This window comes from Monopterus albus, unplaced genomic scaffold, assembly GCF_001952655.1.
Source record: "Monopterus albus unplaced genomic scaffold, M_albus_1.0 scaffold15.1, whole genome shotgun sequence".
In the NCBI taxonomy this organism is placed as follows: Eukaryota; Metazoa; Chordata; class Actinopteri; order Synbranchiformes; family Synbranchidae; genus Monopterus; species Monopterus albus.
In genome coordinates, this window is record NW_018127895.1 from 676,810 (window position 1) to 690,373 (window position 13,564).

General features: G+C 41.9%; 1 protein-coding gene across 2 annotated transcripts in view; it reads left to right on the forward strand.

Moving 5' to 3' along the window:
• cntln (centlein, centrosomal protein) overlaps positions 1–13,564 on the forward strand; it is an 83,317-nt gene that overhangs the window by 41,759 nt on the left and 27,994 nt on the right. For both annotated transcript variants that reach the window (XM_020591846.1, XM_020591844.1), the window contains exons 14-19: positions 1,224–1,324; positions 3,870–3,964; positions 4,851–5,386; positions 8,885–8,966; positions 10,434–10,503; positions 10,848–11,116. In XM_020591846.1, coding sequence (XP_020447502.1) covers positions 1,224–1,324; positions 3,870–3,964; positions 4,851–5,386; positions 8,885–8,966; positions 10,434–10,503; positions 10,848–11,116 — 1,153 coding nt within the window. The remainder of the gene's footprint in view (positions 1–1,223; positions 1,325–3,869; positions 3,965–4,850; positions 5,387–8,884; positions 8,967–10,433; positions 10,504–10,847; positions 11,117–13,564) is intronic.

Here is a 13,564-nt window from a genome sequence, read left to right on the forward strand (position 1 = left end):
TTGCATATGAACTTTGGTTTAGCGTCAATGCCATCAGCATCCGAAAAGGCATAAAAGTGAAACATGAGATGTAACCGGCTCCTTCCACATACTGCATATTTCAGCTCGTTTGTCCCATTAACAGCCTGGACACAGCACAGCAGTGCTGGAGCCTCATCGACTTGAGTTCATTTATGGAGGAAAATCTATAGAGGAGCGACACATATCCATCTGCTGCCTCACCCCCCTCAGGGAGAGTCATTTGTGTACTTATTTAAGCTGCGGTCAGCCATTAGACCAGGCCTCTACTGGACTGTGTGGGCTGAAAAGCTAATTACTTCCCTTCCCTGTGCTATGGCGATAACTTTTCCCAAGTCATTTTCTTGGTGTATGTATGGAACAATCTCTTGGTTGATCTAGCAAAATTAGATTGGTTGAAACAGGTGTCTAGTTTAAGTTAATTGCCATTATGCTCATAATAGTTCACCATAGCCACAAATGCCTTGTTACTCCTCAAATGCTTCAGAGTGCATCGCAGATGCTATACTTAGTGCATGTCTTAAGAAGACAGACTGAAGACCCACTGTTTGTGAGGATAACTGTGGAAAAATGCCACTATAGTAGCAGCAGCAGCTTGTTTCTAGCATTTCTCTAACTCTGGAGAAGAGAGGAGGGAAATTAGGTGTGTGAATCAGGTGTGGTTGTCTCGGTGGGATTGTGTGTATCCTCGGTAGACTTCAGTTGGGGTCCTAATAATAACTTGAAAGTGCAAATTCCCAAGCACAGCTCCACATAATTAGCCTTTAGCAGGAATCGGGCTAATTGCAGCGAGGTAATTGAGCACACTTTCCAGTCTGTTTGTCTGATACACATGTAGATGCACACTGTACTTTTCTACCTTGGTATTTCATGTTGCTTGTCACTTTGATTTCGAGATAAATTAAAATGCTTTTTAATTTGCTGATTTTATTTTTTATTTTTTTACTTTTTAGCTTTTCTGGTCGGAAGGAAAATGATAAAAGTCAAGTTAAAATGTGTAAGAAAAGTTAATACAATGGAGTTCACAGTGGAGTCCATAGTGATATTTGTGGAGATTTAAAAAGATACTCATTATACGGTGCTTGTATACTGTAGGTAGTCTTATCACATTTATTTATTCCATTCATATTTTTAAAACGGTGTGTATATATATATATGTTTGATGTAAGAATTGTGTGAAGAAAAGTTCATATGTGTGACTGCAGAGCTGGCCTGGAAGAGGAGCTGGACATGCTGCGGGTCCAGGCTGCTATGGACCGGGCCACGGTGAAGGAGCTCCACCTGTGTCTTGCTAATGAGCACCAAGGTGAATTTATTATTATTTTTTATTATTATTATTTAATTGGGGAGGTGTTTTTGAGGGATGCGAAAATAAGTTTTATGAATTCCACTTTTTTCTCATCTTTTCATTTGTCCATTTTCTTTTCTTTGTTTGCCTGTTAAAAATCCTTTCTTAATTGAATTTTACACAGTTATAATAAGGTTTGTTTTTACAGTATTGATCACAACAATTCTACCCAAGAATGTTGCCACAAACAAAAGGGCCCTGGAGGCTTCACCTGTGCTGCTGGAAAGCATGCCAGTGTCACATGACAGCACCTTCAAGCTGTCCTTTTACCTCTTGGCCATGTGTATTAGTAAGCAAAATTAAAAAGACAACTCCCAGTGGAATTAATAGGACAGCTCTATTAATACTTGATCAACCTCTTGCAAAAGAATTGGAAGATCAAGTGGGGTTCATCTTGTCTGAATGCATCAATCCCAGTGTTTAAAAGCACATCGCTTTTAATCTAATCTGCAGCCTTCTGTTAGACTCTGACCATCACAACCAGTTGCCTTAATTAACTAGTTCAATAACAAATCTGTCCTAGATCACTTTAATTTCTTCACAACCACTGATGGCATCTGTTGTAGATGCAAGTATCTGATTTAAAGGGAAGCACTAATTAAAATAGCGGGTCCTCACCTATTGACAGTCTAGTCAGGAATATTATGAATTAGGCTTTTTCAAAAGGACAATCCTAGTTTTAAATTTTGTCAGAGAAGTAAGCAAAAAATATAAATGCTACACAGGAGCCTGAGTATCTACTTGCAAATTGTCTCTAAAGAGTAGACAGAAAAGTCAAATGCCTGATTTTAACTTTATGACTCCTTAGTGAAAGAAAAGCCAAATGTAAACATTGTCTTTACACAACATGCTTTCCAGTTCTGCTGTTTCTGTTGTATTATTATTATTGTGTGTTCTCTGTATAAAAATACTCTCCCAGTCCCATACCAAGGTTAAATCATTAAGTTATAACGGGGGAGCGAAACAACATTGTAGTAGCTGTATCAGCCTAAATGATATAAATGGTGTGTGTGTGTGTGTGTGTGTGTGTGTGTGCACATTGCGGGACTCAGTAAATGCCAGTTGTTTCATTTTGGTAAAATTTTGCATATTTATGTCTGGAATAAAACCAATATGTTTGGAGTCAATAGGAAGTAAAATCAACATTCTGAAAAAAAATTATGAATGGCTACAGTTACTCCTGTAGAGCCTCCTGTGATAGTGTCGAAGTGCTCACACCAGCATCACTCTAACGAATGGCAGCAGATGAAAGGAAGAAGGCCTTTGTGCTGCAGCCCACAAGGAGACGTGGGAGGGATTTTAATATATGCCACAGCCAGGACCACCTCCAACGGTGTGTGACTAGGGAGCCACTGTGCCTTCTTATCAAGGTAGTGCTGAGGTGCCAACTCCCAAACCACTGGCACTGGAGCTGGATAATTGTCTCCCGACCTGGTTATGCACCCAGCAAACACGGCAGCCCTCCTGTCCTATTTGGTCTTCTCTCTGATTGAATGTGACATGCTGGGAAGACAAAAGAGCAGGCTAATTCAAAGTAACAAACTTCCCTGGGCAAAGCGTCAAATGCAGAGCAAAGGGAGCAGCAGAATCTCACAACATAACCCGCTCTCTTTTTACCCTCTCCTTATATGGCCTCCTTTCTCAACGAACACGCAGAAAGACCAACTGACCTGAAAAGTCAAGGTCCTGAATATTTAATGTTCCTAGCCTCATTGTACAAATTATTTTGGTCATTCTGTCATGAATGTTTAACAGGAGCGAAGGAAAGGCAGAACAGTTTATATTATTTTGTGTTGCCCTTTACATCAACTGTAGCTGAACAAGAATGATATTTCTGCTTCTGCAGGTATATACTGTATGTCAATGCTACAGACAGTGGTATAGACGCATGTTGGATTGTGTTTGTGCACATGAATGTGTGTGCATGGAATCCAAATCACTTTGATGGCTGCATGCGTTCTGTTGTTATCATAAAACCTAAATCATATGTTTGCCAAGGCCACAATTCAAGTTCTCAGAATAAAGCAGCATGTTTGTCTGTAGAGATTAGTTGACCATTGGGAAAACACAGTGGACTACAAAGCATTGCAGCCTGGGGCCATGTGTTCACAAGGGATTCAAGCACTTCTGTTCGTTTGTTTAAGATCTCCAGAGAGAGGTTGCACATTGCATGTACCAGAGTGTGTTTTTTTTCCTCTTTCCTCATGAACTCCTAAGTAAGACACCTTTCTGTTAATCGAAAGGAAAAAGCCTGTTTGAGAAGATTTTAGGAACAAGCTGTGGATTTTTGCTATGGAAAAGTCCATAGGAAAGCAGCATTAGTGATTTTGCTTTCCTTCTCATGTGATTGACAAAAGAAGGAAAAAAAACGGACTTTAGGAAGAAAATTAGACCTTAGTAATGCTAATTGATTTAATGTACCCTCTTTATTATCATTCTATTGATTGAGCAGCCTGAGTTTGATACATGGTGTCACAATAATGAGCTTTGTTCCCCTTTGCAGAATTGCTTCACAAAGTGGTAGCGGAGCGCCAGGTCAAAAGCAGCACTCCGAAGTCTTCTGTTTCTTCAGAGCGAATGGAACAGTCATTTAAAAAGGTACAGCACTATGCCATCACTAAGTGTTTTTTGTCATTGCCAATAAAGCAACCCGACAGAGCCATAACTACATCCCAATGCTTCTCAGAAAATTTGCTCTACTAAGAATTATTTGAACGTGTTATATAAATAGGTCATGTAGTCATTTCCAAGTCGCATTGCAGCTACAAGTAGTGTTTTCTCACATTTAAAAACCATTCCACAAATAATAAAAATAACAAATTTGGGATGGAGGAAATGAATCCAGAATGCAGTAGGTTATTTAACATAAAACATTGCTTTGGAGCGATTAGGTAGGTTACTCATTTTTTGAGCACACACCTTTTAAAACACCTGCTTGCATGAGTTTGTACTGTATGTTACCCCTTTTGCTTTCATGACTGAATCTTCAAGAGTGGGGATAGCCATCTAATTTGGTTTGAAAGGTACCAGGCTTCACCAGCAGGCAGTGTGAACCATATAAAAGGAAAAAAATTGCCTGTAGGCACAAACCCAGCAGGCATCCACTTTTCTCTTAAACAGCCTCCACTAAAGATCTAACAAACAAAGTACTTCTCGTTGCCGTCTAGTTATGGGTGATCAGGGTAAGGGGGTTCCAGTCAGATGTACATTGCCAGGCTGTGGAGACGGTGTTGCCCCTTTCATTGATTCAGCCATACTCATGCCCATGAGAAAATGTCAGTTAAGTGGCAACCCATGGTGCATGCTATCACAGATGAATATTCACTGTTAACATATACTGTAGAACATAAACAGAGTAAGCTCAGGCTTGGCATGTTGTTGTTTTTGCATTGTAAGAGGATTGTGTTCAGAAGTCTGCTCAGTTATTGTAAAAACAACTATGCTGACTATGTTGTACCATTCAGACCATATTTGATTGTTTCAGATTGAGCAGCTGGAGCAGAGGATGATGTCCCTAAAGGAGGAGACAGAAAGGCTGAGGGAAGAGAAAGAGCAACTGCTTGAGGCCAATGAAGACTTGGCACACAACTGCCACAGACTCCAAGCTTCCTTGGATCACCTGCAAACCCAGGAAGCTGTCTGTGAAAATGCAGCTCAGGCCCAGGCCCTGGCCCGTGAGGAGCAGCATCGCAACGAGATCATGGCTCTAGAAGCTCAGGTTGCTGCTTCTCAGAAAGAGGCTACCAAGGTTCATCAGCAGTTGCTGAAGCTTAGACAGGAGCTGGGGATTCTCAGAGCAGCCAGGGACTTCTATAGGAACCGTGCAGCAGGACCAGTGCTGAAATTAGCAGGCGGGATTGCTAGCAGCATTAGCAGCAAGGTCAAATTCAAGACAGCAAGACTCAGAGGTCCTCTACGTCTGTGTAGCCACCGAACAGTCAGTCCCAATCAAGCCATCATCTGGCAAGGCCGCAGCCCCAGTCCCAGTAAGGACGAGTGGGAGGACCTGAGTGTAGATGGGTAATGATATACACACACACACACACACACACACACACAGATGCACTTATTCTCACTGCCTCTTGCCTCATTATTTTTATATTTGGAAAGGAGAGGGTGGGCTGGCTGAATTGTGGGGGACCATACTGTATCAGTGGAACAACGTGCATATACAAAGCCTAAGCAAATGGGTGATTAAATTTCATCATCTATCTAGGTGGTATTTAGGAGCCAAAAGAAGAATGTGAGCAAGAATGATAGAGAGAAGGAGAGAGGAGGGGGGAAACTACTGTCAGATCCTTTGAAATATCCTGGGATGCCTTGCTTGGAGCTTATTGACTGAAATTTGCATGCAAAATTAGCCATTTCTCCGCACAAAGTTGAACCGATGCCAGAAAAGCCCAGGGATAAGGGGGCTGCCAAAACCTTGATACCTTGCAGTGATGCCATTTCCATGCACTAGTCACGTTATCCTGAAATTGACAGTTTGGCAGTTTGATTTAATTTACTGGTCCTTTGCATATTCACTAGCCTACCCCCCTGACAGCGCTAAGGATCCCCCTGCAAGTACCACACAGCTATACATGCAGGGAATCTAGTCATGTTGGTTATCTTGTGGCATGTCAATTGACAAATGTGTGTGCATTGCTCTTATTTCATACAGCAATCCCTGTAAGCCCCCCACCAAACACACACACACACACACACACACACACACACACACACACACACACACACACACTGCCTTTCCATCTGATGCACTCTCCTCTCTCCTCGCCTTAATTTAGTTAGATAAATTTTGAATGACCCTACTCGGCTCAGTTCCAGATGTCTACAAGCTGTTTAACACCCTCTAAATTAAGAACCATTGACAGTAATTATTTCCTGTATGTTTTATGCAAAAAGCCACTGAGCCAACATAGATTGAGTGAGTGAATGATTTGATCTCAAGCACTCATAGCTATCGCTGATATTTATTTCCTTTCAATTTCTCTCCCTGTATGCCCCTTTGGCTCGGTCCTGCTAACTTGCCATATCTTCACCAACTAATTCATCAGACGGTAATCCATCCCAGCTCTATCCACAAGAGGCCATTTAGCAGGGACTGGGTGCAGCAATGCCCTGCTTTCCTAATGCCTTGCCATGTAGATAATAAGCAGCAGTCTAATATACGCTTTACCTGAGAGGAGGATCTAAGTGGATTTGTGAAGAAGGGGTATAAACAGAGATGTTGTCTTATTTAAGGCACCTGTCAACTGATTTGTTACTGTAAAGCCTTCTGCGTCTCTTATCTCACAAGGGTCTTCTTCAGCGCTGTCTGGTAGTCACTAGTGGAAATACAGTATTTCTGCCTAAGAAGCTTTGGCCTAAGTAGTGCCAAATAAAGATGTCAGACTTGTTAAGGCTACTGAGAAGTCTCCCTCCCCATTCTTTTTCTTGCTGCCTCTGGCTCACTGTCAAGTTTTGAGCTGCTGGTTGCAGCTGACCATTTTGAGCAGATCAGCAGTTTTGTTGGACAGAATAAGAGCAGAGGGTATGGAGAATACCTTGCTGAATGGTTCTGTTATAAGGAATAAGTAATACTTTGTGTTTATGTGTTTGATATGCCTTTGATAACTGCTGGAAGATAGGTGTCAAGGTAAAAATCACCATTAAAAACCATGAAGTTTTCAAGAAGGATAATGACTGATCACAAGCAACTCGAACAGCTTCAGTGCCCTGGGACTTCACTAGAGGGATTCAACACCTTTATTCCAAAAACTAATCCCTCATTTGCTGTTTTGAATGAGTGGCTGTACATTCATTGCAGGGTTGGTCTTCAGTTCACTGATTCCCCCTGTCAAAGTGTCCTTGTCTTTTCACCAGTGGGCAGACCAACACCTTGCATGGCAGCTCAGCCGTCACTTGTGTCTGATGGTGAATGATTGGCAAATTGTAAAACACTGTTCACTAAGGTAAAAAATGCATTAAGAGTGAAGTTATAATTTACCATGATAGTGAAGAGCATATGTCAGTAATCTCTCATAGGTGTTCAAATGGGTGGCGATCTGATGACTATAGTGTGTGACTCACATCATCATTTTTATACTCAAACAGATCACTGACCCTTTATGTCCTCTGTGGAGGCATCTGCATTCATTATATTTCTCTGTATTTGTTTTGCATCCAGCCTGTAAATGCACAGAAAAGTACACTATATACAAACACACATTCCCCCTGAAGTATAGCCATAACATGCCAGCACAGCGTTCTTAACTATATTGTATATTAAAGCACCCCCAGGAGACAACTTTGATAGTCTTTGGATACAGTTATAGTAACTCTTAATGACTGATTGCCCTCATGTTTACTGTTAACCGGTGGAGTATTATGTTGAGTGATGTGTAGCAGGGGTTTTCCAATCTAGTTTCTTGGGCCTGATCCTGATCAGAGTCCTTATATATTGGGTACTTGCTGATAGATGCCGATCTGATCCTTGAATTTACCTGAAAAGCACAGCTCCATATTCCACTGTCAGGTTAATATAACCAGTCTTTCTTAGATCGCCTAAATTACTAACTCCAAGTTAGTTTCTCCATAAGTGGAGAAGCTAGCAGTCAAATCGGCCCACCCACTAAAGGTGACCATTGTAAAGCAGAGCTTCTTTTCAGCACTGGAGAAAACAGTACAGCTGCATGAGCACATTAGTCAAAGTTAACAAGGATCAGAATTTGATTGGCTTATTTTAAGATGATACCGACCTGTAAAAATATGCCCTGTTAGTCTGAGTCTGTATGTGATGCATACTTCAGGTATGTTAAAATTAATAGTGAGATTAATTCAAATTTGTGTACACAAGACCATTATTAAGTCAAACCTGTTTAGCTGTCTCACAGGCTCAAAGTGGGTAACATTTTTTCAGTGGTGGTGATTAGTGATTGGTCCCTGTGCCCCTTCCACACCAGATTTAACCATAACTAATTCCCAGCCCTGTCATATTCCAGTTAGATCCTCTCTCTGTGGTCTTTACCTCTGCTACTTCTTCCAGGCCCCACCTTAATAAACCCACCAGCGTAAATGTCACTGGCTTCTACCTTCACGTCAAAGGTCACTGTCAATAAACCTGTGTGTGTGTGTGTGTGTGTGTGTGTGTGTGTTTCTCAGGAAGCACTGTGTGTCCATCAGATGCAACTTTGCCTGGCTCTGCTCAGCCGTGCCTCTCATACACGTCTGTCACACAAAGAGGGCTAATGAAGGCCACAGCCACTCTCATACATGTTGATGCATTCACCATCAGCACCAAACACTGCAGCTTTTCACTTCATTTACACCCACATTTACACTTCCAGCTCAGAAATTGGATGGGACATTGATTTCCTGTTGGGGTGGGGGGGGGCAAAATGCACATATTTTTGCTTGATGTCAACTAAATCAAGCATAAAAGGTAAATTGGACTTTTGTCCAAGGGTGGTACTTTTAGAACCAGGGTTGTGGGTTCAACTTGTGGCCAGTAATAACCCTCCTCATCTTTCTCCACAGTGACAGTGGAGAGGAGTACTCGGACAGTCTCAACAGTGTGCCCTCAGGGACAGCATCTTACAGACTACATGCCAACAGAAAGGTTGGTTTACTGTTAACATTTAATCATTTTGCATTTAAAGAATCTGCACACAGATGTGAATATTGAGGCAGTAGGTATACAGCAGATTCTTTTGCAAGAGTAATGTTTTAGTTGGATTCATGTTAATAGCCAGACCTAAAATAGTTAAGAGTGTGTGTAAATTTTATTCAAGTTGTTTCAGGCTTGCTTTAATAGTGCCAGTGATGAATGATATACTCTATTTCTGAATCCCAGAAACACAAAAATACTTATTCTAAACTGTTATTTCAGCAAAAGCTGAAATACCTCAATTTCTCATGAACAATATATTTTAAAGGCAGGAGTAAGTGGTTTCTTATGTATGAACAAAGATGATCTGTAGAATAAAATGATGATCTACAGAATAAAATTGCAAGCTTTAACCAAAATTGAATGTTTTAAATCTAAAGTTTTCTCTGTGCAAGATTATGTACAGCTGTTACCACAGTCATAGAAACAGGTAGGAATACCACCCTTGTGACAACCAAGTTTATATTATGCTCTGTTGTTGCAAATGCGGTAGTATAAGTGTATACTTTTTACTAAAATTTCCTTAATTTATGCTGATTTATTGAGCCAGGATTATTGTAAAACTTGTAGGAAAGGAGCTTTTTTTTATGGCAGATATTTGGAGACTTTGGGAGAGTGAGTAAAATATTATGTTGATGATGCAGAGTATATGTTTTAATGAACGTTCTTCTGGACACATCTTTTTACACTACTACACCTGTGTACTTGGTATCTTGCATGCTCATGCGAGCTGGCCACCCAGAGCATAAAAGCATAAAAATAAATTTACCCTCTGAATAGCAAGGTGTAGAAGGTGGAGAGAAGCTAAAGGTTGTTTCTGTACATCTAGTCAGGGAGCTGTCAGGACTCTTACTCTCAGATCCCCTCTAGTTCCATAGTTTCACCACCCCGGCTCTGTTAAATGTACCCTTCACTTCCCTCCGGGCTCATCGCTGTGACAGCCCTGGCCCCTCCTGGTGTCACAAACCAAAGGGTTCATCCCCCCCTGCAAGGCACCGTGTGATCATACCTGGCACCGATCTAATCCTGCCTGACCCCAATACAAAGGAAACAGCAGAAAAAAGGGGGGGGGGGGGGGGGGGGGGGGCCTTGTGCGTTAAAGATGTCACGCATACACACGAGTGCAAATGACTCTATACTCCCATGTCATTGTGTAGGAGTGAATTAAGGCTTTCAGACAGTGATTGAACAAAGGTGGCATTAGCAAGTGTCTGTCAAGCCTTCACATTGAAGTAGGGTGAACATGCTCAGGTGAATTATTAAAGCACAGGGTGATTTGTCTTGTCACGTTAAGATGAGCACACGGTTTGATCACAGTGTCATTATGAGCTGTGTATTTGGAAGCACAACATGTCAACCGGTTGTGTTACATTAAACAGCTGCTTTTCATCGCTCTCTCTGACTTTTCTGTTCTTTCAGTCCTACAGGTGTTCACTGATTTCAAATGCAGAAGTACCAGCAGCAAAATCTAAAAGTGTTCTGGCCCAAGGTAGCACAAATTTTTCTTTTTTGCACCAATGCAACTATAAAAATCAAATCAACTATTAATTGAAGCAGCGATAACACCCAATGTATGTACACATTGTTGATCAGAAACAAGTATTTTGAGAAGTTAACAAGCTGTGTTTATTTTTCAGAACTTGACAGTCCTGAGTTGTTTTTAAATTGAAAAATTATTGAAGTTGTTAAATATATCACAGTGTTCACTTGTGCATACACAGACACTTTTACATGCGCCTGTTAACTCCCAGCAGCAGCAGCTTCTAAATAAGGATTTGGAGTTTGCCTGTGCTCTTGTCATCTCTGAGGCACATGTGTACTTCCTCCTGTTAGACAACAAACAGCATGAGCATTGGGAACATGGGAAGAGAGGAGAGAAAAGGAGGTGGAGAAGGAAGGGGATGCTGATGAAGACCCAGCACTGCTCCTCCTCTTCTCTTCAGCAGCGCATAGAGTCCTTACAGCGTCACATTGACATACTGCGAAGTGCCAGGAAGGATGCTGTGCTCTCAGCCAGAGAGCTGCGAAAGGCCAATGAGACGAGCACGGCACAACTGAACTCCCTGACTGAAAAGCTCTGCAGCAGCAAGCAGCTCATACAGGTAAAAACTAAGGAAAACGGGGAGATGAGTAAAGTGGGTGGCCAGTTGTAAGAAACAGGAAAATTTGCTTTCTTCTCTCTCTGTCTTTGTTTTTCTGGTTCTTTTGTATTTGCTGGGGCTGAGAGTGCAGCAGTAGCAGGTCCTTTGCCCTTATCATACTTAACAAGTGTGACTGACAGGCCTATCTACGCCGTGCAGGTCAACACCATGGAGCTGAAGAGAGGAGGAGAATATCTACTTTCCCTCTCTCTGACTCAGTTGTCTCGGCCTGCTGAATGTTTCAGTAAGCCATATCTGCACAACAGTCTGTGTCACTAGCAGTTACATTTCCCCAAAGACCTGCATTCATGTGTACAGACACACACACGGAGACACAATCCCATTTAGTTATTTAGTATCTGCCTCCAGGTAGGAAACTTCTAGAATTGGTATAGACTATAAATAAAGCACCAAGCACTTTGGTCCCTAAACAGTATCTTTCCTGTCAGGACCTCCTTGTGCAAACCAATATATGTACACACAAATCCACACACACACACACACACATATCACCACCACCTTGACAGACACAGCCATTAATCTGACAAGGAGGAGACTTCTTTTAGTGAATTCCGACACAGCAGCCAGCGAAGGCCCTCTGGGCACCTGACTGGGTATTTGTGGCTGCGAGTCTGTATATTCACTGTGTGGAATAGTACAGATACAGTATATTGGACTTGTACACAGGTCAGAGTTCAGACCTCATAGTGTTGCAACCTAAGAAGTGGCCCTTGTGCACCCACCCAAGCATCTGATTGCTGAGGCCCAGCGAGACCTTAGACTCAGACACAGCAGTAAAGGCACACCTGTGCAGACACAAATACACATTGTTGTGTGAATGAGCAGACATAGAGGGAATTGTTGTCTTCCTGTTTTTGTCTTTTCCTTCTGCAGTATTAATGCCACTGCACAAGAGAAAGTTGGAGCCGACTGACTGGCCAAAGCCAGGTCTTGTTGCCCTCTCTGAAAAGGGCAAGAGGTGATGGACTTTGCACTTGTTCCAGCCAGTCCTGGCCAACTCTCCAACTAAAACTCTGCTTGTAATTGGCTTAGGACAGCCTCCACAGGAGCCATCATGTGAGAAGTAGCATGGCAGTTTCACAGAAACTTGTTTATGTTGCTCTGTCTCATGCTCCTTCTGCCTTTCTGTCCTTCTCCTGTTGCTTCATTCTTTGCCTCCTTCCATGATTATCTGATTTCCTTATTCCTTCAATCCTTTTCATTTGTCTGTTCCTTTTTATTCTACTTCCTCCTGTGTTTTTTGTATGAGTTTGGATTCTGTTTCTAAATGTCTCAACTCTATCTAATAGTTGCTGTTTAAACAGTCTTTTGCTGACTTCAAATCTGTAATATGAGAAAAGAATGGATTTGCAGTAGAGGTGTGATGTGCTTTGTCATACTACACTTAGCCTTGTATGTGCCAGCCTAAGGGCTGTCGCTCAGCCACCATCACCATTGGTATCCTCAGATGTTTTCATCAGCAGCAGACCTGCTGTGCAGAAATGTGTTGATAGTTACTTTTTTCCTTCTTTCGAACATATTGATCCTAAAGGATGATTACCTTTTTAATTTGACATTGCATCTTGGTTTTCTCTTTCAAATAAGTTTAGGTAACCATAAATAAGGTTAGCCAGACTTGGTTTAAAACCTGTTTGATCATCTGACCACACTTGTTTCTTGCCCTGTAACACTGCCATGTACCTACCTGCTTCACCTGCCACCTGAGCTTCTTATGCCACCTTAAAGGATCGTTTTGGTTTAATTCCAAATGAGGTCTTATTTTTTTTTGTAATTTTAGCTGTTATGTCTGTTCAACATTTAGCTGTAGGAATAGTTGTCATATTCACAGATAAACGTAAACATTACGTCCTAAGTCTAGCTTTTGACAAAATGTGCTAGTCACATGTACAGTATCATCCAAATACACGGTGATTTGGTTACTTCAATTATCTGCCTCACTCAGTCAATATTTTCCCATTTGCTTTACTTTCCAGTGCACTGTGACAACACCTCCTGAATTTACTGGCCTTATCTCTTTTAGTGTGGAGTATCCTGCCCTTCTCTAACATGTTATGGGCTGGAATTATCACTGGGGATTAGGGGATGCAATGAACAAAACTGACTATGCTTAAAAATGCTCCTGTTAGGTATTTTTAGTCAGATAGATATTGGAGTCCAGCCTCTCTTGAGGAGTAAAGTCCCGGATTCAGGAGGAACAATGCGGTTTTTGTCCTGGCCGTGGAACACTGGACCAGCTCTATACCCTCTTCAGGGTGGCGGAGGGTTCATGGGAGTTTGCCCAACCTGTCCACATGTGTTTCGTGGATCTGGAGAAGGCATTCGATCGTGTCCCTCGCAGCGCCCTTTGGGGGGTGCTCCGGGAGTACGGGGTCCGGGGCCCTTTGCTAA